General features: G+C 36.0%; 1 protein-coding gene across 5 annotated transcripts in view; it reads right to left on the bottom strand.

Annotated features, from left to right (window-relative positions):
- Positions 1 to 27382, bottom strand: part of CAMKMT (calmodulin-lysine N-methyltransferase) — a 214443-nt gene that overhangs the window by 8162 nt on the left and 178899 nt on the right. For 3 of the 5 annotated variants that reach the window (XR_008436145.1, XM_053972659.1, XM_053972660.1), the window contains exons 8-11: positions 14670 to 14744; positions 6475 to 6538; positions 3707 to 3817; positions 932 to 1063 (exon numbers count right to left, since the gene is read on the bottom strand). Coding sequence is in view for 4 of the 5 variants with exons in the window: in XM_053972659.1 (XP_053828634.1) it covers positions 932 to 1063; positions 3707 to 3817; positions 6475 to 6538; positions 14670 to 14744 (382 nt within the window). In the remaining variant the exon portion in view is untranslated. The remainder of the gene's footprint in view (positions 1 to 931; positions 1064 to 3706; positions 3818 to 6474; positions 6539 to 14669; positions 14745 to 27382) is intronic. The other 2 variants (XM_053972661.1, XM_053972662.1) reach the window with 1 other exon arrangement.

Raw genomic sequence — 27382 nt, 5'->3', positions numbered from 1 at the left:
ATATCTTTGTTCCTTACAACATCACATGCATATTTTTTAGCATAATCTGATTTCTATTATATGATGGCACTAAATAAAAAATTTTATAAAAGTATTTCACCTCAATTTTGAACGTCTGTATTTTCCAGGGACAATTCTTAGAAAATTGCAAAAGGTTATGTCTAAGGTCACACGGACCTACAACAGTGGATTTCTTTAAGGTATGAAAGAGAGATCTCAGAACTGCAAGTAATAAATATGATTTTGATAAGCACTTCTCCAGGAAAATAAGAAATTCCTAAAAAGTTTTCTGTGAAGCGCCTTCCTCTTCATGTCCTGTATTACTCCATACTTATAAATAATAAAAAAGGAGACTGATAACAGTAGTTTTATGTAAGCAAGCTTAGAAATCACGCTCAGATAAGTGCTTTTGACCTAAATCTTGTAGCGCCTCGATCTGACATACAACCCCACAACTGTGAAATTCTGTATGAGATTTAGCAGTTTGAAGCTGCCAACTGACCCAGCCATAAAGCAGCCAGAGATAAGGATTTACGGTACGATATGATACAATTAGACATTCACCTCCTATTTATTTCAGTCCATTTCAGTATATAACCTATTTAAAAGTTGCAGGCTTTTTATTAAAATGTAAATGCTTGTGCGCTGTATATTTATAGGCAGCTAACAACAACAAGAAAAGACTCTCATAAATTAGATTTCTATGAATGAAAAGGGTAAACAGGAGATGCTTCTGCAAAACTCTTCTAGACATGCAGAGATAAAGGATGGCTCTACCACACAAAATAATCAGATACAAAAATAGCTGTTCAGAAACAGCACACCTAAGGAGTACTTTAATCAAACATTTAGGTTACCTGCCAAAAGGACCATGATCTCTTCAAAATGCAATGCGGATTAAAGTGTTATCTAACACAAGCAGAAAACTAACCTTGGAGTGGAAGTTCGAAATGTGTTCATCATAATTTTCATGTCTTTGGATAGAGAAACCAGCTTTTTCAGCTAGATTGCAAAACTGGTTTAAAGTATTCCCTCGGAGTGGAGCAAATACCATTGCTTTTCCCTGGAACATTAAAAAGAGAATTTATACATTTTAAAACTGGAAGGGAACCAGATATAGCATACGTCTGACTAAGCTTTTAATATGCTCAAGCTAGGAAAGTCAATTGTTCTCTTGTTAAAATACTAAAATATGGTACAAATAATTGTTCAAAATATGCAAGATTTCTGTGATTAAACAAATGCAATCTAGAAAGTAATAAATAAATATTTTCTTTAGAAAACTGCCAACTGCAACACATCTGCTTCTTTTCATATAATAATGGTGTCTATGGATTACCAAAATAAAACACAGAAAAAGCATACAGAGCATACACTCAATGAAAAATCCATTTGTTAGCTCATGACCATGCAAAGACTGTAAATAATGATTTTCTTTTTCCTCCCTCACACATAGAAGAGTACCTCCCATTTGCTGGCAGTGGAATTACAACAGTATAAAACAAAGCAAAATGGCAGGCAAATCAGACCCAATCATTAATTTTTCAAAGATATTTTAAACTACTTGAGCAGTGCAACTAAATTTGACCTTAAATTAGTAAATTGCATTTAAATCAAGAATTAATGTTCCTGAATACTCATTCTGGTTCTTGCAAGATGATCAGGCCATTTATGATGCCCAGGAAATACATTATGGTCCATTACCTATTTTTTTGTTCATCCTTCTGTATTTAAGAAAACAAAAATGACTGTACCTTGAACTGATAGATTTTAGACACTCTGTGCAAAGTACTTGCCCAAAACCTAACCTACTTGATAGAGCATCTCTTGAAGTCTTATTTGCAGAATTAATTCTAATTGGCTGAATACTGTGTTCTGTCACATGGAATGAAAAGCGGTTGAAGAGCTGTAAACAAAGGTTAATATCAGCCAACAGCATATCACACTGAGGGGAGCCACAAAGTTTACTCTAAGTTCCTGTATTTAACTTCCATGTTAATGAGAGCTAAGATTAATTTGTGAGGTGCTGTAATCAAGCAAGAGACAAAAAACATTCTTGGGCATCTGAAAAAGTTGTGAAAGGATTAGACACTGTGGGAGTACATTTAGCTTGAGAAAATGCAATCTGTAAGCCCCAGGAAAAGACTGATCAGTACAGAAAATTTCACTAGGAATGTTGGAAAGTTACAATGCTGACACAGACACTTAGTGAGGAGAACAGGGAACAAATCTGTGTCTCACAGACAATGCACACTGAGGCAGCAATAAAAATGCTATGTCAATACCTATGGTGCTAATGTGTACTTAAAAGATTCCAACCATTAACACCACAACAATATATTTATTCTCACAACAGCTCAGTGAGATAGGAAATGCTGTTACCCTCATCTTCTCGTGGGAAATTAAAGTACAAAGGAGTCTTAGGGCAGTATCCAAACCAACTAAATTTCTGTTAATTTGTGTAGCTGTAGCTTTAATTCTGTGGCAAAATAAGAGGTGCAAAGGGGTGTAACTCCCACCGAAGGCCCTGGAATTGCTTATGTAAATGCTAGGTCTGAATATAGGCTCAACTCAGGATGAAAAATATTAAACACAGGAAATTCACAATCGGTTCCCTCACATCCTTGGCATGCTTTCATGTCATCAGACAGAAGTGGGCAACAAAGGGAGCCTTCAGCTGAGGATCCTGTTCCTCCTGCTGCCATCTCACGCTCCTCAGAATGTTCTGCAGAAACCCTTCCTGGCATAAGAAGGCCAAGACTCCTCTGGAGACCCTAATTTTCATGATCACTGTAATGGGAAAAATGTCCCTTATCCAGAGCTTACTGACCATATGATCTACATGGGAGCTTCAGAAGTGACTAAACCTTGTGGACAGAGACTGCTGGAGTCTACAGACCCTACACTGGCCACTGATCCAGCAGCTCTGATGAGGTGCTCACACAACAGCATCCCTTTGCCCCATCTGCAGTCAGCAGTCCATGTGGCCATTTCTTCTCATATTCTCTCAAGACTACTTTCAATTAAATTTGAAAGAGAAATACAGTAATCAGGGTTCTGATAAATACAGGGTATAATATAGAATCAGTGTCCTGATCCTACTCTTGATGGGCTATTCCAAGTTTAATTCTAATTCAAAAGTGTCTCCTGGGATGATGTTTAAAGGATGATGTTTTAAATTCAAAATGGCCTTTCCTCAGATGGAAAAACACTTCCAGTAAACTATTAAAAAAACCCACAGAGGAAAATGCCAGTTCTGATAGTTTGAAGTGTCACTAAAATGCTAGAGTAAGACAATGGGATAGTCATTCATGTTTTGGATATGATTATGATTAACTTTACTCATCAATTATTACTAAATGTGGTCTTATTTGCTGGTACTAATCTCAGCTCAACAGCACCTCATTGATTTCATTGGGACTTTGAATGGATAGGCCACAGAAGAATCAAAGCCTTGATAAAAAAATGTTCTTAATTAGGGAAATATGCAAACAAACAAATGCTTATTCTGAGATTGAAAAAAAAGTAAATTTTAATGACATAAAAACCCCCTAAATGTTGGCAAATCAAGTCAAATAGGTTGAGAGAAATAAACTACAGCCATCCAAGATAAATTTGTTCGATGTACTATTTCTGTGCCTAATCCTTTGAATGGGTTTAAAGGTGACATTTGCATCTGTAACAAACTCAGATAGAAATTTAAGACCTCGGTAACTCTGTGTGAGCTGCTCATTTCTCTCTGTGAATTTCTTCCTGTGCCAACACAACTGTCCATGAGGTCAATACTAGGAACCAGATGATTGAAATTATCAGAGTCCTGTTTCAAGGCAAACAAAAAGTTAACCAAAACACATCATTCTGCGCCATAAGGATTCTAATAGCCAGAAATAACATCCTTATTGGAAAAGGAAATACCATAGATAAATTTTTAATTAACAGTAGGAATAGACTATGTGTTATGAATCTCTCCTTCAAGAGAGCTTTGCAAGGATATCTCTTGTTCTCTGTTTACTCCACTTTTTCTGTTGCTAGTCTTGGTTATTGTTTTCACCAGACTTTTCTAAACTAATTGTATCCTAGTTACATTTGAAAAATGACTCGCATTTAGGTATGTCAATTTTATCAATTTGTCAAAGTATTTCCAAAAAGGAAAGTTCTAAATTTGAGACAAAATAATTAATGTAGAAGAGTGAACTTAATAAAAGAAGTTTATGCCTTAGCTTGGGCATAAATTAATGCTCATAAACTATTCTTAAATATTGCAACTGGAAAATAAGTTCACTATTGATTTATTTGTCCTTTAAAAGCCTAAGTATAGTGCCATTTAGTAAAGTGCCCCCTGACATTATCCTTAGATTTATACAGGTTAACAAGAGCAGTGAAATGGGTAACAATTTTATACTTGTGACTACTTCTTTTGGGATCTTGAATGAGCGTACATTTTTATCTGTGCCTTTCAAACCATCAAGGCATATGCTTGAAGGCATCTCTGCTGAACATGTCCTTTTTGGACAAGAGAGCTCATTTCAGGTGTCTGTACTCCCAGCTCCCATCCTATACAATAGTCTGCTGTCCTCTTAGTTATAAATTACAATAATTTGCAAGGTCATGCCATAACTGGATATCCATCTATATAGCCATTCATAAAGTGGATTAGGCAACTGAATTTCGTTAAAAAATACAGTCTGGATAGGGGTCCAAAACTCTGCAAGAGAAATTCCTGCATGGAGTATAGCATGCATTTCTTAAGTTAGTTTTCCTGATAAGAAGTAGGAACCATTTGCTGTGCCTAAAATGCACAGCAAATAATTGCTATGTTATTAATACTGACTACGCTATAGATCACAATGTGCAGAAGCAAACACAGCTAGGAAGACAGGTAACAAAAAGCCATCTCCCTTTACTCCATCTATATTCACAAAGGAGTGTAGCTCATATGCTCTGAAATACAAAGCATGTTCTGAATTTGAATTAGCTGATTGGAGTTGAAGAGTTTGGCTTAAAGTTAGCCTTAAATTCCACAGTTACCAGGGCACCTCTTAAACACTTCTCTTCCTCTCACTCTTGCTCTTCTTCCCCAGTGTCCTTTCATGGAGCCAGTAGATGAGCATATGGGAATACCTGAAGAACCAGTTGCTAACATTGATCTGGGTTGAAAAATATTTCTTTATGTTTTTTTAAACTGGGATCTGCTTTGTGCTCCAGATCACCCAAAAATTATTGCAGTTTGACAACTGTTGGTACATCATGAAAGTCAGAATGCATCACTCTGAGCAGGAGTTGCTTAACCTCATCTTACTGCCACTGACAGAAATATCTGGGTAACCTTTTCCTCAGAGTGGCTACATTTCTCCTGTCTTCCTGGCAGCCTTGCCCCACAGCTCATTAAAATAATTCAGTCTTAAGTAACTTGCCTTAGGTCAGTCAGGAAAGTCTATGATAGAACCAAGAATAGAAACCTGATCACACTAAGCAAAGAATGGGATTACTTACAGAACTAAAATGACTCGGGTTCTTAAGCCTTTGCACGTTTGGGTCTTCTATTCCTTTTACAGAGCAGATCTCTTGTACGAAAAGTACAAAAGTACTACAAAATTTAAATAAAGTTTGGAAATTCACTGCTAGCATGAAATGTTTTGTTTTTAAATTGAAAGTTTACCTTATTGGAAGATTTGGATGTTAAACATGAATGACAAAATTTCTGTTTCAAAATCCTACTTAGAGCAATTACTTAATGTTTTCTCCTTTTCTTCTTTTGATATCTTCCCTTTTTTAAATATTTGAGAAGATATATATTTTTATATATGCATGTAACAGAGTTTTTTTGCCTGCAAGTCTCTCTGATTTAAACAGCCCAACAGATTTAAATTGATAAAATATCTCTTGAGTGACACCCATGTAGAACATGCAATCATTTTATGAAGAGCATAATTTCATTATTTTCTAAGGTATAAAACATGTAAACACAGGGCTTACTTAATGGAAAAATGTTTTAAGCCACAGTATACATATAAGCGATTTGTTCATTTTATATAACTATAAATGAAAAGGAAAAAAATATTCTTTCATAATAAATAAATACACAATGACAAAGGTTACAATTGAAGGGATTAAAAATGACAGAAGCCAACATAAGAACTTTCAATATCGTATTTTACTTTAATATGAAGACATTATTATCAAAGGAAAATACTTGAGAAACGCTTTGATAAAAATAATCTGACGCTATCTTTGAAGCAGTTTCATTTATTTTACTACCCACTGTGTTCCTTATCAGAAGGCCAAGTATAAGAAGTTTCCTAGTTTATGATTAGGAAAGAATCTGATAGATTAGAAGACTCAATTGAAGTTGGACATAATAAGTATTAAAGTATTACATGACATTAATCCTGCCATTCCATTACTCTCTCAATCATTGTGCACAGACTAATTATTCTGAAGCCAGTGTTCAGGAGAAAATAGAAACATACTTACACTGGGTTGGAGTAATCTCTTTATTGCATCAACAAGGCTAGCTCTGTACCGGTCCAGAAACAGGCTGACATTGAGAAGAGAACAGAATCCAGATTAAAATGGGTTTTCAATTCTAATGATACTAATGCAGATAAGTACAAGGCTAATTACATATGTTTACACAATGCTGTAAAAGAGAAACTGTGGTCTACATTTCTATTCAGTTCAGGTACTTTTAACATTTAAAAAGATATAAAATGAAATACAATCTAAACTAAACCTAAATTATCAGCAAGAATCAATTTCTTATATGGCTGAAATTCACCAATCATACATGCTAGCTATTAAAGTAATACTGTATCAGAAATGAGTGTCAACATAGAAAGTTAGCATTTTACATGTATATACAAGGGGGATGGAGTTTTTAAAAAATGTTTTCTATTGTATTTCAGGTGTTACTATTTTTTCCCTTCTACCTTCACAGATTTGGCATTAATTCTTATCTATTATACATATTTGCTATATTTCTACATCTATCTCTAGCTATCCCTATAGAGATTTACAAGACCCTACCTCCTCCCTCTCTCCAATGCTGTTGAAATACAATGGCCCAGATTGTACAGAGTTGTCATCTCTCAAGAGTGCAACCCTTCATCTCCAGCATGGGTCCCGCAAGGATAGCAGCAGTCAATTTTCCCATGCAATGTTGCCAACACGTTCAGCCCTATTTTGGTGTGATTACCTCATGATTTGAGGGGATAATTCATTCTTCATGCCCCTCAGTACCTTAATGTATATACTAATAGTGGCAGCCAGGGTGCCAATCACTCTTGACTAGATATTTGTGGACATGTAGTTACTGTGGATGAGTGCATTTACAATGGTTAGTGAACAACCATCTGATAGCAACTGATGCCTTTCAGTCCTTACTACCGTGGGCTGCATTTATATTGGTGATTCAGATAAGAAACTCTATCAAGCAGGCCACAGATAATGTGATTTTTTTTCTTCTTTTTTTTTTTCTTTCCCCCACATTTTCTCAGTAATAAAACTGTTTTCCACCTTGTGTCGAGTTCAAGTTTCATACCACATGGCATTTTGTCCATTCTCTATGCATTTTTAATATACTCCCCTTCCTTTTATTCTCAAACTTCTTTTCTGAAGAGATATGGGTAAATTTTTTTTTTCCAGGTTTGAAATTCTAAAAGAACATAAAGAATATATGGAAACACTGAAGTGAAAAAAGTAGTCTGCCATCCACAGGCCTTTCATCAAGAACAGAAGATGTGTGAATGTTTAGGTAAGGACACTCCACAGCTACCAAGGAGAATACTGTATCATATACCATAGAATCGAGCAGTCGTGCAAGAACTGTGATTTTTTGCTACTCTGGAACAAACAACAAAACAAAACAAAAGCAAACTTGCAAGTGACCATACTTTATTAGTAAAAACTGGCAGAACCTCACATTGTTGAGAAATTATGGTAGAATGGGTATCTATATATGTTGAAGAACATTCAACATACCTATATATGTTGAAGAACATCTAATACAGTAGTATGATCTTCTAAATTTCTCCTCAAGAATATAAATTACCAGTTAACAATATTCCTGATAGCCTGGCTTACAAGAAAATTTAAACTTGAGCAATTGACATGACAACCCCTCAGCCTTGATTTATCTTCCCGAAAGAACTTTACTGAAAACATGGGTGTTTAAATTTAATTAGTTGAAAAAGCATCTCTTATCTCTGATGTCTCTTGGGTGTTTTAATGACATTCACCTCATGTTGATCCCTATACAGATAGATGTTGTAAGACACTACTTCACTGGGAACTTAACCACCTGCAGAAGAAGTGGAATACATGATTCCTCTCCCAAAAGAATAGTGAAAAGTAATTAATTTTTCCAACATGAAACACTGCAAGCATGCACACAGAATCACAGAATCACAGAATAATGACGTTGGAAGAGACCTCCAAGATCATCAAGTTTAACCTATACCCTCACACCTCAACTAGACTATAGCACCAAGTACCACGTCCAGTCTTTTTTAAACACATCCAGAGATGGTGATTCTACCACCTCCCTGGGAAGACAATTCCAGTGCTTTATTATTCTTTCGGTGAAAATTTTTTTCCTAATATCCAACCTATACCTGCCCTGACATAGCTTGAGACTGTGTCCTCTTGTTCTGTCAGTTGCTGCCCGGTGGAAGAGACCAACCCCCACTTGTCTACAACCTCCCTTCAGGAAGTTGTAAAGAGCAATAAGGTCACCTCTAAGCCTCCTCTTCTCCAGGCTAAACAACCCCAGTTCCTTCAAACGTTGCTTATAGGGCTTGTATTCCAAGCCCCTCACCAGGCCTTGTTGCCTCCTCTGGACACGCTCAAGCATCTCAACGTCCTTCCTAAACTGAGGGGCCCAGAACTGACACAGCACTCAAGATGCAGTCTCACCAGCGCTGAGTACAGGGGAAGAATGACCTCCCTGCTCCTGCTGGCCACACAATTCCTAATGCAGGCCAGGATGCCATTGGCTTTCTTGGCCACCAAGGCACATTGCTGGCTCATATTCAACAGGCTGTCGACCAGCACCCCCAGGTCCCCTTCCCGCCTGAACACTGTCCAGCCACACTGTCCCCAGCTTGTAACACTGTAGGGGATTTTTGTGGCCAAAATGTAGAATTCGGCACTTAGACTTATTAAACTTCATGCTGTTGGGCTCTGCCCATCCATCCAACCAATTTAAGTCTCTCTGCAGAGCCCTCCTTCCGTCCAACAGATCAACACAAGCTCCCAGCTTAGTGTCGTCTGCGAATTTACTAATGAAGGACTCGATGCCCTCATTCATGTCATCTATAAAAATATTAAATAGAACTGGTCCCAGTACAGACCCCTGAGGGACACCACTGGTGACTGGCCGCCAGCTGGATGCAGCACCATTTACCACCACTCTCTGGGCCCGGCCGTCCAGCCAGTTCCTAACCCAGCACACATTTAAGACTTCCTGGGATCCTATGTAAACAGAAGCACATTCTGAATGAAAAGTGCATTTATAATATTTTTATTATTGTAGTGTAGTGGAAACACAATCTTGGGGTAGCTTAGCAGTGTTAAAATCCCCTTCTCATGGACCTGAATACCATTCTCTTTTTTTTTTTTTTTCAATGAGATAGGGGCACAATTGCTGCTACCAGTCTTGTTCATTTACAGTGAGAACTACAGGTCTTTGTTTACCAAAAGCTGAGTGTCTGAGAACTTAAATTGTTTTCTGTCTGACCCCAGTTGATATTTTGGTGGCACGGGAGGTAGACTCTTATCTGTCTTAGCTTAGGAAACCCAGATAACCTGAGACAGTTGCCCCAAGTTGTCCTGCCCTCCAAGAGGCCTGTCCCTGGGAACATGACTTACTCGAATTGAAAATAGTTTCTCATACTGGTGGTTCTTTGTGGTTTCCAAATTGTTGCTCTGTGAGCCACGTACTCTGACCAGAAGGAGCAGAGAAGACTGGAAGCAAAGCTACTGCAATGCAATGACTCCAGGGAACATCTCTATCCTCCCTCTGAATCCGGGGATGCCTTAAATGAGGAAAATCCTGAAGAAGTCATTAGATAATCCGTGCTGCAGACAGGAACAGCATAGGATTTGGCCCACACAAGGGGATTTAGCAGTTTTTACCAGTAGAATTGTATGACTAAATATTACCACAGCATACTGAAAATGTCCCTGAGAACATCCTTCAAAGCTCATAACATGTGAGTTCCTGTGTCACCTGCTCTAGGTGACCCTGCCTTGGCAGGCAGGTTAGACTTAATGATCTCCAGAGGTCCCTTCCAACCTAAACAATTCTGTGATTCTGTGAACATCTAAGTAAAATTAAATAATGCTTTGTTCTAAACCACTCACACTCAGTTCTCATACCTCAATTCAAATATGGCTTAAGCCTGCCATTACTTCAGTTTATGTAGCTCAGGACAGGAATAGCAAGGTTTTCTTGGGTCAGCAAGGAAGTTTCAAATCACAGTAATAGAAAGCTGAGAACACAGCTGATGATTTGGCCTTTGTTTAGGCAATGCTCTTAACCTGTGAAATCTGGATGAACAGGCACGTGACATTGTCACCTCTTTACGCTCTTACTCTTTTATTAAAATTTTAAATTGCCATTAAAGCCAAAATGAAAGTTTATACCAAAACTGCAGAGAAGTAACAGTAAGCCACAAGGAAAGAAATTTTAAAAAAACAAGTAGATTCTCAGTTTGTTTCATGCTAATATCCTTTTATCTTCTGCCTCGTAACAAGGGACATATATTTTATAGGCTATGATGTGAACTTTTTGGTTTTTTGCATGCTCTGCCATTGGTAAAAGAGTTGAGTTTACAGGTGAGTTTACTTCAGATATTATTACATTCATATGTAGTATCTAATGTACAGTGTCATTTATTTTTTCATTCACTTTCAACTACATGGGTGATGTAAACTAAAAAGACTCTCATTTCCATGTCATCTGGTTCCAATGCACTTGAAAGTGTGTGCCAGAAATCAGGCCTAAAACGGACAGACAGAGGTCTTACTGCATTCCTTCAAAAAGATCTCCTTATAATAAGTGAAATAAACTAATGAAGACAAAATTGACATATTTAAAGGTATTTAAAGAATACTTTAAGTTCAGTTCTACATTCCTGGCAAAGCCACAACTCCCTGTGACTTCAGTAAAAATCTCAGCAGTGAAAGTAATGTGGGATAGCTCCCCCTGGCCTCTGTTACGTGAATACTTACGCATGTGCCAAACTTTAAGAATAGAATCATTCTAAGTAAATATAGTAGGGTATTACACATTTCCAAAACACTATGGGGTTCTAAAACTTATATTGCCTCTACATCAAATTATTTGTGAAAACTTGCTTCGCAATAATATGAAAGATAAAGTTTTTTAATTATCTCAGTCCTACTGGCCTTTACTCTCTCTTTGGATTAAAAATCTCAGAATTTTTTTCCTCAATAAAGAAGAATATGTAAACTATTTAAATAATCAGAAATCTGAGGCTCTCAAGAGCTTTGGTAGAATCTTGGGCTTGGCCTGTCCATCCAGGCACCTGTGATTTCTCCTTCTCTATTCAAACTCACAATTCCAGCACCTGTATGACTTTATATCCATAAGTGTAGGTCAAATGAAAATCAAAAATTCTGACAGCCCCCATTTGGCCTTAAAATTCCCCCTGAAAAATATGAGATGGGTGGATATGTTTTAAAGATTCCATTCTTTCAGTATTTTTTTTTTACTCTATCCTTCTTCCAGGTGTAGCCTCATATTGATTTTTTTAACTTATTTTTATCAAATAGTTGACATTTTAAAAATTATTTTGGAACTGCTGAACCATGAAACTATTTTATTGTCAACACCCTGAATGGTTAAATAATGACTAGCTTTCATAGTTTGCCTCTTATTTATTTTATAATCTAGTTGAGCTACTAAATTTAGCTGTTAACTAATAGACTGTTTGTTCTGGGAAATAACTTATTTTCCACTCCTGCACACAAGGTTTATGAAAGTCTGAATGTAAATATATGAATATAAACATATCGCTGCTTGCTGTAATCATGTACATTTTAACTTGAATCTCCATGTGGATTTGGAAGATGTTTATGAATAGAGCTTGTTTTCATGTAAATGGGATCAAGCAGTACCACTGGTTAGCTATTCAGAGAATCAGACAATATCACCCTTGCTGGAAATACTTCAATAAAAATTTATCCATGTACCTAATATTTGAACTCAGATTTTTTGCTTTCTAGTTCTCTGTTCTAATCTCGGATTTTATTGACTGACAATGAGCTATATGATGGTGTTAAACTAAATGCAATCTATTCTATCTGTTTTTTATCACTGCATACTGCAGGTTTCAGCTGAGAAGCTAGAAGAAAAGAGCTCTTTTTTTCCTCCTCAGTAGCAGCCCAAAAAATTCAGAGAGCAAAAATTCTGCCAACAGTTCTCAAACCGATTCTATATCGCTGAAGAGAAATACATAAAAATGAAAAGAAGATTTGAGTTTGATAAAGCATGGAACATTTCTTTCCTCAGCCTTTTCATGTACCAGAAAACCTAGTGTCCATAACTAAAAGAATTATTTTTAAAAGAAACAAACAATAAAGGGATTTTCATGTTTATTAAGCTGTACATATATCTATGAGCACTTAAAATAAGAAAATAGAAATAATTTGTGAAGAAACCCACATTCCTTAAACTCACCTGCACATTTCTATTTATTTTTTAGAAATCTATAAATATTTATACACTTACCTGCATCTTAAGTGCTTCAAAATAAATGTACAAAATGCAGGGATTGCAAATGAATTATGTATTTTACCTTTCATGTCTGATTCTTTGTTTCCTAAAGAAACTACACTATTTCCAAACAGACTGGGAGGGGTATTAGGCCAGAATATTACTGAAAAAAACAACTTAAGTCCTGCTCCACTCTGCTGCACTCCCAGCACAAATAGGATGACATGGTGTGAGTATCAAGAATACAAGAGACAGCACAGCCAGGTTGTTTTGATATTTGTGTGAAGAACAAATTTAACTCTAAATCTCTTGGCAAGACCTTGCTTCACCCACATAATCTGGAGAACATCCATATGTGAGCCTTGTCTAAGCCTCCGAGAAGACTGCTGCCCTCCTGCTCATGTCCGCCAGCACTCTGATCTGACTTTCATACTTAATCTGATCTAATCCTGTCCAGCATTAACTTCATCTGTGCAATGAAACCTGGAGTATCCATTCTAATATTTGGTGAGGAAGGCATTTACTAAATTACTTGCTGAAATCATATGGTGTTGTTTAGCTCCTTATTTTAATCAGATGATGCATTTCTGAGGCACATTATCAGCGATTAGTTAGAAACCCTCCTCTGTCCTTTTTGGGGAACAAAGAACTTTTCTGAAATTAAATGCTAAGAGAAACAAAGCACTGTTGCATTCTGAGAACAAATAGGTGTTAGAAAAAGGCAAAAAATCACTAAACACATTTTCTCCAGAGCTATACAAAACCAATAACTTTGTGAAATTAGAAGAGTTTGCTTAAATAGCATAATATAAAAGAAAAACAAAAGCTTTAGAGGAATAGAAGAAGACATTTTAAAAAAACATTGTTTAAAAAAACAATAGACAGCTTCGTACTTCCCTTGCCTTTTCCTTTAACTGTTTCTAGGTAAGATACATAAATTTGCTGAACTGAGCAGTTCTAGGAAGTCTCTGCTTTCAGAATTTCACCTCTCACAATAGTTACGTGCCACAAAACATAGACAGCTTTTTTTTTTTTGTTTGTTTTGGATATTTAATGGGTCAAGAGCAAATATCCATGAAGGAAAGACAGATTGGTTTAAAAATATCTATTCTCCTAAATAAAATTTGCACAGCCTTTTGTTTTACACACTGTCTGCATTTATATAACACCAATAATTAGTAATGTACCATTTTTAAAGCTAGCATGCAGCAAATACAGCACAGCACAATCCCACAAATGCAGTATCAGAAAAGGGTTGTGTCAATAATCAAATCTATTTGCATAAATTATTAAACAAGATACCATATTGCTACATGTATCTACCTTTTCATAAATTAAGTGCTGTACTCTTCTTTTTCTTACTATAAATTATCTTATAATTAACACGTGCCTCTGTAAATTAATATAAAGCCTATACCTCCAAATATTGATGCCAAATAGATTTAAGGAACAGAACGTACTTGGGGTGGAAAAAAGGGTTTGAAAATGACTTTTTCGTTGGAAAGATTTTCCAGGGAGCAAAAAATATATCCTCTTATATCAATAGTCAGATCTTTTCTAAGAAGTAAGCTAATTGAGCTGTTTGTGTTGATAAACTCCCTTTTCTCCAGACTGTTCCTCACTGAGCCATAATTATTTGCAATTTGCCTAAGTCGTCCATTTACTGATACGTCAAGCATGAAACAGAGGCAATTCCAGAAAATGGAAATGCTTCTCAAAATCAATCTTTGGGAAATAATGTGGTAGAAGTTACTGTGTGATAGAAGACTACCTTATAACTGTCACATGGAGATGAATATTAATTTGTTGAGGTTAAGGTGGCTTTGTGCTTCATTTGTTGACTTTGCTTAGCCATCAGCAAGCAGCACAGTACAATTACTCCAGCAAAGCTATTTTTCTAACGTGAGTTTTATGATTTTTATGTACTTACCAGTCAGCACACATAACAATGTCAAAATGTCCTTCCAGTTGAGAGACATCTGTCTCATTATCCCATCGTAAAATGCTAGAGGAAAAAAAGATTAAAAAAAAAAAAAAAAAAAGAAAAAAGGACTTACATTTTTCATCTTGAGATTTTTAAAGTATTCATATTATTCTAATGTGACACAGAAGTGTTTAAAAAAGTGCAAACTCGTTACTTTCAAAGATGAATGTAGAAATCTTATTCTGTGCATTTTTAAGGTTCTAAATCTCAAAGCTAAAGAGCTATTTTTCATTATAGCAGAAAGGCAATCCACTCATATTCTGATGAGTGGATCACCAGCAAATATGCATTTCTGAATTAGTGACATATGCACAGCTTCAGTTTTTTACCCCTTAACATTACTGCATGAGGAAGTGAAGTCAAAGTATCGACAACCTGAATGAAGCACAAATCTGCAGAATAGATGTGATTTCATGGATCTCTGTTACATCTGGCAGGCAATTCAGTTGTGTTTCTCATTGATGAAGTGAGCATTCACTTGGGCCAGAGGGAGGAGAGACAGGGTGAAAAAATGCTAAGCTTAACTTCAATGCCAGTAATGTTGCCTCCGGCAAGCTTAAAAATACAGCAGTGCTGACTCTGTCAACACCTATTCTCTCATAGGTGATAAACTATTTAATTCTAAGACACCCAACAGTAGGCAAAAATTCACATATGTACAAAGTTCTTCTTTGTTTATAAATGCTGCCGATTTATGTAGCTGCCACAAGGAATTTCAGTACTTTACTCCAATCTAAAAAATAGCAACTAGTATTGGAATTTACTGCATACTTTAAATATCATTACCCCAAACATTTGAAGCTGCATTTCTATTTCTAGGTTATTAAAAAAAAAAAAAAAAAGGAATCTATCCTTTTTCATTTCCTGGTTATTTATAATAGAAAGTAGATAAATATTTATGGGAGAAGCATTTGTGGGGGAAGGGTCTAATCTGATCTTGTCAGGTTGTGCATGCTTATCTCAGTTTTGTATGAGTCTTGACCAAATAGACCCTTTAGTCTTCCCGCAGCTATAATCTACTTCTGGTTAAAAGCCATCTCCATTCACAGCCTCCTCCTATTTAACCGAGGATCAGTTTATAACATGTTCATTCAGAAATGTTCCTTAAGTATACAAGAAAAAAGGGAATTTTGTACATTGACTATGCTATATGCAAAAAAGGCTCATAATTATGTAGATAAATAGACACAGGGCCATAAAGAATTAAGGTACCAAAATATTCATGTACATGTCCACAGACACAAAATTTGAGACAGAATGCTTTTAAAACATGGAAATTATGAAAGGAGAGGCCCAGTTGGTTGGCAAAGCTTTGATTGTGTGGGGCTCAACATAACCAAACAGATCAGGACTCATCAGCCCATTTGCCCTCCTGGAATTTACTGTGACAATCCAAAGACAGAAAAGAGTAGATTAATTTAATTTTTCCCCCTCAAATTGAAAGTAATCCAGATTTTAGAAGCCTAGGTAGCTTTGCACACTGGCACGCAGCAGGCATCCAGTAGTGGAAAGTGACAAAGGAGAGTTCTCACTCTCAGCTGCTGGCTGCCTGCTGGCTACCAGTGGCTTTTTCAACCCTGTTTCCGTGGAAACTTAGGTTAGAATGGTGAAAATTAGGTAAAGGTAAGTTTTGTGGGTTTAAAGCACGCACTCTAATACTTTAAGAAGCCTGAAGCAGAACTGGAAATTGGTAGAAGAACTGTGAGCCTTAAAAGGCCACCTTTGGTTCTCATTGCTACAGAAACAGAGATCTGATCAGTACCAGTATAGATATTTGAATTATGATTTTTTTTAACCCATATGTTTACTATTCTTCACACATGCAGTTGAGAAGGAAGAACAGGTGTCTCCTCCTGCAAAAAAATCAAAACCAAACCCAACCACCCTCCCTCACATTACTGTCAGGTTTCTGCTGGGCACCTGAAACACAGTATTTTTTGTGCACACCTACTGTAGGCACAGAGGAGTTTGTGTCAGGAGGTAAAAGCTCATAAACCAAAGTGCTTAGCAAAGTATGGAATTGACAAGTTGCCAGGAGCATGAGCAGTAGTGCAACATGACTGGCATCTGTATTGTTAAAAGGAGGGAGCTAAGGGCACCACATCCATCCATAAGCCAATCTTTCTCCCTTTTTCTGACCTACTACAAGGGCTGCTTTTGATCTCTAGCTTCAGTACAGCTGCATTCATAAAGATATTATAATTATGCAAAGGCCAATGAGAAATTTACCAATTCAAAATGAACTTTGCCATATATTTTCCAAAAGTACAGGAAAATCTTTATTCCTGCAGGGAAATCACCATGTAAACTAAATATAATTTCCAAAAACAATAAACACTAGTGGGACTCATTCTGGTCTGACTCAGGATGTGTGCACACTGGTGGGAGAGATGGAAGTACAGGCTGTATATATTTATCCATGCTATCTTTAGCTAAGTGCAAGCGTGACTAGTAAAGGAGGCACAGCCAGGGACATGAAATGCAGTACTGGTTGCAACCTCCAAAATAGCTCCAGTAGCTTACCCAGGGGTCCCTGGGTAAGGGAGCTACACTGTTACCTGCTTCCACAGATTTGCAGGAGCTGCCTTCGAACATCTGCACCTGCACCTGTAAAGCAGACATGTCCCTGCGTAACTGGGAATCAGAATCAATTCTGCCCAGAGTCAGCACAATTCCGTCATTAACACTAATGTCAGAATCAGCCTGGTTCTGAATCAGCTGTTCTGAGTTCTAGTGCTAATGAAAACAGTGAATCAGCCTTAGGACTTATATAAATACCACCAACTAGCCAAAAACAATTTGTAATCCAAATGCAATTACTGACTACAAAGTACAGAAAAATCCACTGATATTACAAAACAATCCTGGAAAAGGTAGCTAAATGCATGTATCTATATGTAGTAAGGGAGTGAAGAACAATTATTTTTTTCATGGATTACTGAAGATGTGACTCTTGAACTTAGTGGTCAGACCTGAAAGAAATACTGAAGGCACCATGAAGCAAGGGCTGATTGCATTTCCAAAAAAAAAAAAAAAAAAAAATCACTGCCAGAAAATCCAGAAAAGTGGTAGCAATTGAAATCTTAAAATCTCAGTTTTTATGAATTTTTCTTTTTAAAAGTAGAAATGAGTGTGAAAATACCACACCACAGAAAGTCTCTTAAATTGCCAGTATCGTGTTGAGGGCCAGCATGAGGAAAATGCAAGCCTAGCTGTTTTTTCCTCTTGTTCCTTTACAAGGATACTAAATTAGTTTACCTAAGCCACATTTTAATCTGAAGTCACTTTTCTTCCAGCAAAGTAAATTTTGAAGCAACAATATTTTTATGCCTTTCTTTTGAGGGAAGGTGCTACAGTACTAAGAACTGAAATTACACTGTACATTTAATAAATAGGCCTTACTATATATTTCTGTCCAAGCCACAACTTCAGTGCTTTTCTTTTTTGTAAAAAAACCCAAACAAACCAACATGCTTAAGGCTGTGTAAAGTCCAGTTGATACTATTTTGTACTGGCTTATTTAACTCATGCAAGCTTAGTTTCTAACAAGTGAAAACAGGCAACTGAATTTCAGCAGAAAAGGATCTGAGAACCAATAGAAATATAAAACAGTTGGGAGCTCTTTTGGGCTACAAGAAGAACATTAAAAATGAAATAGGGTGCAAGAGAAAAACACTACTGCACTGTTCAGCTACTACTTAGGTTAAAGCAATAGTGGCCGAAACTTTGTGCCCACTAATGGCCGATTCATGGCCTGTACTAAATGAATTTGACCAGTTTTCAGAGGAAAAGTACCCATGTCACAAACCTGTTACTGTAATTAGCAATCTTGATGGTAGTCCTAGCAAGAAGGACAAGGTCTAAATGAGCTATGGAAAATGAACCATCCTCTCACATGCAGAGGTGGCTTCTCCAGGTCAGGGATAAGGCATCCTATCAAAATAGTCTCAGAAAAGATGTACTGATGCTTTAGTTTCCTAGGCTGTCAACCTTCTACCATTCTGAAGAATTCTGAAACAAATTCATTTTAAAAAACTCCAAACAACACACGACACAAACAATCAAAGAAATTCTTCGTTTTCCCCCTGGTTTTTCTTTTGGTTAAAACATAAGAATTATGATATTAAGATATGAATTATGATATTATGATAAGAATTATGATATTATAAAAAAAAGATCAAATAAGAAAATACAAGACTTAAAGCACAAAAGTGTACCCCCAAATAGCCCCATGTATTTCAAAGAAAAAAAAATCATAATAAAATAGCTAATGTTCCAGGGATAGTTACAGCAGCCAAGGCTTCCCCTGTACAGTAATTCTAATTTATGGAGGATAGCCTGACAAATGTCAACACTCTTTTCCTTACACTGGTAAAGTATCTCAGCAATCTACAACAAAAGACCTGATTTTTACCAGGTTTTATTTCTCATGCAAAAATTCTTCATTACTATTATTATTCAACTTCTGTTATTCAGTGTTTGTCTTCCTAGTGTGTCTAGGCAGGTAACTTATATGAGAAAAAACAGGTTAAGTCTCTGATTGTTAAAACTTGAAACATTTCCAAGACCCTCTGAGATGTTCTTGTGATGAATGGCACAAGCTAGAGTAGCTCTCAAATTAGCAGATAAGTAGCTGTGCAGATAAAGACAAAAATTCAAAATTAGAAAAAAAGGACAAAAGCCTTACTTGCTTCAAAATGCATTAGTAGTTTTAATAAGGATTTTTTAAATCATCCCAATTAGCAGATGAACAGCTACCAAGAATCTCTATCTACCCACCTCTTCTTTTCATATTTTAATTTAAGTTTCAATCTTTGAGAAGCATTATCATTGGAAAGTACACAGGTTCATGTAAAAGGTTTTGTCTGGAGGCTTATATGACTTTTTCTATTACATTAAGCAAGCAAGTTCATTAACACATTAACAAAAGGTATCATCAAGATGTTTCTCTGCTCCTTGATCTTGGTTTGAGAGTCCTTAGTTATGTATAAAGATCAAGAAGATGGATTTTAATCTAGTGATAGAGGCAATGTGTACACCTATCATTACTCCTCTGAGAAATCTTGCAAAATTGCCTACTGTAATTTCCCCATCTTTTTTATTATATTCTCACAAGGCTGCTCTTATTTCTCCGCCTTCTTTCACCTTCTGCCTTTCTTACTTTCACTGCTTTACTTTGCTTTGTGTTCTTATCCATTATCTCATTCCCTACAGTGCATATCTGGTTTGAAGGGACCAAAGTTAAGCTTTCAACTGCAGGTACAACCATTTTTCCTTCCCTTTTAGATTTCTAAGCATTACTAATGTGATATTTACAATTTTCAATAGGCACATTCTTCTAACAATATCCTTGCAGGTTTTGGCAACTTCCATGTTACTTATTTGCTCTTGTCAAAGTATACTAATGATTTTTCTAAAGCTAGGCTTAATATCTGCACTTTATTCTCAGTCTCCTGGACATTTCATCTCGCTTAAAACCAATATATCTTCCTCTTTGTTTTAATTCTTAATTCCAATGTTTTATGCTTGGGTTATTTTAATTGTCTTACAACTTTTAAAATATGCTCTTCTCAAGATTATCTTCAGGCATTTCCCACATTTCTCATAATTTCACAATGTTCCACCTCAACCTTTTCTTCCTCTGAATTTTATTTCTGGGCTGTATCATCCATAAAAGCTAAAAACCTACTCATTTCTCTACTTCGTACTGTGCATACAGATGCTTAATTCAGTATTTTTCAGAGCCTCAATGAGTGAGAAGCTCATTGCATCTAAAGTACCACAAGATATTGTAACTACATTTTATGGATCATCATTTTGGACATAACCATTAATTCTAGTCTGCAATCTAGGCTTAGCTTAGACCTTTCTCTGTATCTGCATAACTCAGCTCTGCTGGTTATTCTCTCTGCATAGTACCTCTAAGAAGTTTCTTACCAATCCACTCAACCTCTTGACCATGTCATCATGACTTACATCTAAACATCACAATCCTGTTCTCTCTGCTCGGGGAAAATGCAGGCTTGCCCTATTAATATTTATTCAGCAGGTTGCTAGAAAGGTTGTTTTTCTTGCCTACAACTCTGATCTTCTCATCTTTCTCTGTCCTCCTCCAGGTAAGTTGGAAGTTGCAAGTTGTCATTTCCAAATGCTTTACAACAGTTCACATCCCTATTTTTTCTCTCTCATTCAATATTGAATGAATTATGAATTTAATCAGCCCTAATGTCAGTCTACATCTTCCACTTAACTTTTCAAGCACGCACCTGTACAACTTTCTTCTGCTACGTTATCCACAATATTCACAAACTTACTCCATTATCCTTGAAACTGTCCTTTAAAATAGCACCTAAAAACTGAGAAGAGGTTCTTGTGTCTCTAACTCTGCCTCTCATGCTGGCTTCAGTTATCCTTGTTATCCTTCCTCACCATATCTCTCTCTGGTCTTAGATCATGGATTCCCTAACACAAGCTGCCTTTTTGCTCTGTGTTTATAAAGTATCTGGTACAACAATTCATGATTTAAACTTCATCACATTAACATGGCAATATAAAAGAAGAAAAAAGCCACCACACCCAACTATGGGCCTCTTCAATATTTAGATATTCTATGATTCCATGATCCTATCTAGATTTTCTTGCCTAAAAGTTCCTCTTAAAAAGTGCATTATAAAATGACACACTTGCCTTATTCCTTATTCTAAGAACATATTTTCTCTTTCGTATTTTGTACAACATATTTTGCTAAAATTCAGATGGGAACATTACAGCTTTGTCTTCAAAACTAACAGTACTAACACTTACACATTTGCTGTGTATCAAAAGCTACTAAGTTTTTGGGACATAATTAATGCACTGCATGTAAATACAACTGTTGTAGAATAAATCTTTTCATTTTGTAGACACATCACTAGCCAACATTCAGCAGAAGTGTGGCTATTTATTTAAAACAAGTGAGAATATCTTGTATGAAAAAGACATTAATAAAAAGAAATACAAAGACATTAATAAAAGACATTAATAAAAAATAAATAGTTTGTGAATTTGCCTTTTCACATCCTTCCTCTACATCCATATCATCTAAATCAGCCTTTATTTGGAAATTGACTACTGTTTTTAGCAATGGCCATGAAGGACACTTGGGGAAAAAAATGGTTCTCAATGATATGGTATAAAAAATACATAATTTCAAAGTGCAAGACAGCATAAACACATGTGACACAACTGTACTGATAGGATCACACGTGTAAAAATATGAAGTTTCTGATATGAAATATCAGTTTCTTGCTGTATGGAAAACAGTCTACCCATGGGGAGGATAATCAAGGGAACCAGAAGAAAAAAAAAAAACAAGAATGTAAAATGAACAAGGCAGGTGCAGAAGGACTGAATGGAGGAAAACTTAAAAACAGCAGAGAAGATGTAGTTCACAAGTGTTTAAATTCTCAAGGGAGAAGGCACCACAATAAACATCCAACATTTTAAAGTTTTGTATCAAGCCCATATATCTCAGGAAACTAATAAACTAATATATATGTTTCAGAAAGATTCAAACACATTCACTGCTTAAGAAACTATCACTTCCCATGGAAAGATGTCCTAATGTATTATCATTCTGTCAAATCTCATTTTTTTCTAGGCTGAATTTGCCTAGCTTCAATTTGTATATCTTCTTAAGTACTTGTAAACTAGATTAAAGATTGATCTTCTGTTAAAGATTTCTTTTCTTCACCTGAGACATTCACATCAAAATCAATTCATTTCTTAACAATCAAATATTTTCTTTGACAAGTAAATCAAGCTCTTTAACACTCTCATCTCCAAACCCTGATTCACTCTTCTGCCCATTTCCAGGACCTCATCCATTTTCAGCACCCTTGGTTAACTTTTGAGTAACTACTAATGAAATAAACAAAGACAACACTGTAAACATAATCTTGTCAAAATTTCAGGTTTGTTATGGCAAAGATTAGCTGAGAGTGCCTGTGAAGGAGAGAATCCACTGAAAATGTGTAAGAAGTACTTGATGACTGCCTACTAATGTAGAGCCAAGGTAGACAAGGAAGGGTAGACAAACGTACAATGGTAACATCATCAATCAGTAAATAATGTAGAACATGGTTGGAACGATGGATAGAAAAAGAAAATGAACAAATAATCTTAGACTCTAAAACCTCAAGGACATTTTCCTTTAAAGCCCTGGGACGAAAGATCTACACCTTCTCCTATCAGTGGTCTTCTCCTAATCTTTTTGTGCAGCACAAGAGAATACAAGAGGAATAGTTTTACCAAAAGCAAGTTTTTTAAGCTAAGAGGAGACCATCATGAAATAGTCAAAGATCTGAGGAAGAATGATTTAAAATAATGCAATGTAATAGTTTTACACTTTTTCCCCCTGTTATTCCAAACTCATAGAAATTTTTTTACAAAACTTGGTAACACTTAAAATTTTTCTCCCTATGTATTCTTAACTGTCCTCATAAAGACAGACAAAAGGTATAATACAATTTTAAATGTACTTTATTAAGGCAACACAACTGGGCAAAACACACAAATAGGAGAGGTTTGGAAGTTTGTGAAAGTCAGCTGGTATGGTTAAATGGTATAAAAGATTGTTCAAGTATTCCTCCAAAAGCTGAAGTTGCACACAACTGAAGAAAAACTAAAAATAATAATAAAATCAAGCAGGTCAAAAATAAGTGAACTCTTCCTTTTGTGCTAAATCTTGCTGCCAGCTCATAATTGGGATACAGAATGGTCACTCACAGAGGATAAGAACATTTCAGAGAGGTGAGATTAATTCTTTGCAACAGTGCAAAATATCCAGTTCACTGTGGAAGAAACTGAAGACATTTCAGCACAGAAGTCTTTTTAGATATGTCTTCTGTAAAAGGAAGTAATGTTTTACAAACCTTGAGCCCTTCAAAGGCGTTAACAAGTATTCAGATAAGGGAGATCTGGGTAAGACAGCCTGCCTCTGATTCCAAAAAGCTATTGGCGAAGACCCTCACTATCAACATTGTAGGAAAACAGACTGTCACTGAAGAAGAGTCCTGACATGGCTAAATAATAGAACAAAAGACAGGGAACAGGGTAGTAGCAAATGGTCAATTCTCACAGTGGAGGGACTTAATCAGTGGAGTTCCCCTGGGACCTGTTCTAGTCAACATGTTTACAAGAGATGAGCATCGAGATGGCAAAGTTTGCTGATGTCAAGAAGTCATTCAAGACAGTAAGGAAAAGACCAGACTGTGAAAGATTGCAGAGGGATGAAAGGAGGAAAATGAAAAAGAAGGATGAGTAATTGGAGAATAAAATGACAAATTAAATTCAGTGTGGATAAATGCAAAGTGCACAACTGAAAAAATAATTATCACTTGATATAGAAAATGAAGGTCTCCAAAATGACCATCACTGGAAAGCTCCTGATGTTGTGACAGACAGTGTCATGAAACTATTAGCTCTGTGCTCAGCTGCAGTGAAAAAAGCAAATCACTGTTAAGCATTTTTAGAAGGGGAACAAAAAGCATAATTATTCCACTACATATACCTATTTATGCACACTTTGAATGCAGTACTGATCACAGTCATCTAAAAATAAGTAGATTGAAACCTAAAAAGATACAGAGCAGGGCAAGTATGATCAGAGGTGTGGAGTGCTTTCCACCTGAATTGAGTTGTCTGTGATAAAGAGCTACAACTTCAGAATGGACATCAGCGTACAAACCATTATCTCCCCATATACATGAAGTGATCAAATTAAGTGAGCAGGAACCAGCAACTTTTTGTTCTTAACCAGAGAGCAGGAAATGTTCCTTTTGGCAGCTTCTTCCTTACCAACAGTTGCTGTCATGCAAGAGTGTTACTTGAGGAGACTGGAAAAGTAGTTGGAAGAAAGGGATTCCTTTAGGGTTGCTAAGGTGACAAACACAGCGAATTCAATAAAATGTTTTCAAAAAGTTTGAATTTACTAACACTCAGGTCATTTTGATGAAAGAAAACAGAGAGAAAGCCTGAACCACATGGATGGAACCTGTTACAGGACCAATTGAAATCAGGAAGGTTATGAAGTTGACATATTTGAAGAACATCACAGTAAGGTAAAATATTCACCTTTGCAATTATAAAGAGGAAAGTAATACAAGAATACAATCAGGACAATATAGTTCAGTGCTCTGTCATTGAGACCTTGTCGCTGTCGAGCAGGACAGGAACAGAGAACTCCAGATCAGAAGGCTAAGAAAATGAGCTCTGATTTATTGCAAATATACTGCTCTACATATAGAGAACATCGAGAAGACTAATTTCATTGGTCTTAGATTAAAAACATCTCACACCATTGGTGTGCAGTGAATGACGCATAGTGGCAGAACATATCTATAAACAATGTGAATAACAAGATAGATTAGAGAATTATTTACATTCTTTCCCAACTGTTTCCCAGGCTCTTGCCTGGTTAGAAAACCTTTCTCTTTCTATCTGACTGAGCTGAGAATATCCACAAAACCTCATCCACTGCTATGCTGGATGCCGTTCAGTATTTTGAAAGACTGTTTTTCCATTATGGATTTAGTTCTGGAAACTTGTAATTGCATTACATTGGTAAGGAACACTAAAATCTCAAATAAAATTATAACCTATCTGTTAATCTTTAAGCAGAAGGAATTGTCTCTTTTAGTTACATGCTCATTAATTCTTGATGTGGGTTCTACAGTTGACTGTGGGATGAATAAAGAGTATATGATACACTATTACTAATCAAACCAAAGGGTGCACTGCCACAAGCATTTCTGTTACTGTCTTGATGTTACATGTCCTTGTTTACATCCTCACGTGAAATGGAATCTCTCTGAGGCAACTCTTAGCAAAACAATAGACTTGTCCACAGCTAAAACTCCACAGGTCCCATATCAGCAATTAGAACACAACTTTTGGTCTTTACAGATTTCCATGTTCTCAGACAAGGGAATCTGAAGGAAGAGCAAATTCCCTAGTCGGTAGGACAGACTGAGTCTGTTAACTGCAGAATGTATTGCAAGCCTTCCTCTCCGGTAAAGCTTTGCCATTATGACATTTGTAATAACAACAACAACTTGTCAAACTTTACTACTCAAACAGCTGTTCCAGGATGATTTCCCCATTAAAACAAATAGAAAACAAGGAGCAGGGATTTCTTGACTTTGTTGTTAATTTAATGATTGGTGGACGTGTTAAAACAATGACATAACACATGTCAAACCAGTAACGGCTGATGGTACAAAGAAACATATGCTAAGTTATAGGGTAAACAATGCAATTCATGGATAATTTCTGAACTGTGAAAAAAATATAATTGTTGAACCCATAGTGTATTAATACCCTTCACTATGGCAAGACATTACTGGTAACTTGGTGGTATTACTGTATCTATTTCTAGTAAACATAAGCAAGAAATCCTGGGCATATTCATGAAAAATAAAAATAAAATAGAATTGTATATCCACTGCAAAGTAAACTGCTTACTATTATTACATTATAACACAAAATATGACAAACTGCCAGTTTGGCTTACATTACCGTATTTTTAAACAATAATCAAGACTTGGCAGAGGGCTAGATAAGTAATCATTTACTGCATTTTGTATAAATCTAGATAAATAAATGTATGGCAGGTTGTCCTAATCTAACTTCTCTTGGCTGATACCAGATTGTTCCTTTTTGCTCCATGCAGGTTTTGGCATACTTTCCAGGCATAGACTTGAATATCCAGAACAGTCTCAAACTGATTCTCATACTGATAACTTCTGCTCCTGTGCAAGGAAAAGAGTGCAAGATCCTGACATAAGATGAAGGTGCTGTGAGAAGAGACTATTCTGAATCATCTTTTATACAGAAAGAAGCTTTTAACTTTGCACTAGCCACTGTGAAGTTGAAAGACTGGACACTGCCTAAATGATTATAGGAAAGAAGATGCCTTCTCCAGATTAAATTGATGCTCAGTAAGTCACTTACAGACATCACTCAATTCATTTGCCTGCAAAATCTGATCAATGTAAAAGAAGTCACTGAATGTCACTTTGCATGCCAGTTTTGCATTCTTCCATCCAAAACACTATGTTTTCTTCATTTTCTTGTGTTTTTTTTCTCCTTTTTTTTCCTCCCCACAACCATTATATAACTATGGTTTTCATCTGCAGGAAAAGTGAATCAAGTTTACAGTAATATTTCAGACTTTACATCAGCCTTTTATTTCCCTCAAGGCATTAAGAAGGAATCATATAACTTTGTTACTGCATCATGTCATTACTGAATCTGAAGGATTGATCAATCCATTAGAAAGTCATTTGAATAGTCATTTTATAAAACTTTATACTGTTACAACTAATCTGCAAAAGCCTTAAGAAGGTAGAATTAAAAATCAAGTGTTATAATGTGTCTTTTATTTTCATATAGTGCTTCACATTATTTTGTAATTTAATTATTTTATTTATGCAAATAAGACCTCAAACACTATTGCACTCAAGAAGTTAAACACTTGACATTTTTATTCCTTAAAATGCAACATTTTATGACGTCTAGATATGTTTATTAATTAGTGATTATTAACACCCAGTAAACAACATCATGTCTTGTAAAAACACAATCTTTCTTCACAGCGTGAGGCTGAAATCTATTATTCA

The sequence above is a fragment of the Vidua macroura genome, chromosome 3, assembly GCF_024509145.1.
Source record: "Vidua macroura isolate BioBank_ID:100142 chromosome 3, ASM2450914v1, whole genome shotgun sequence".
Lineage (NCBI taxonomy): Eukaryota > Metazoa > Chordata > Aves > Passeriformes > Viduidae > Vidua > Vidua macroura.
The sequence above is the reverse complement of the archived record's forward strand: the minus strand, read 5'-3'. Positions and strand labels throughout refer to the sequence as shown.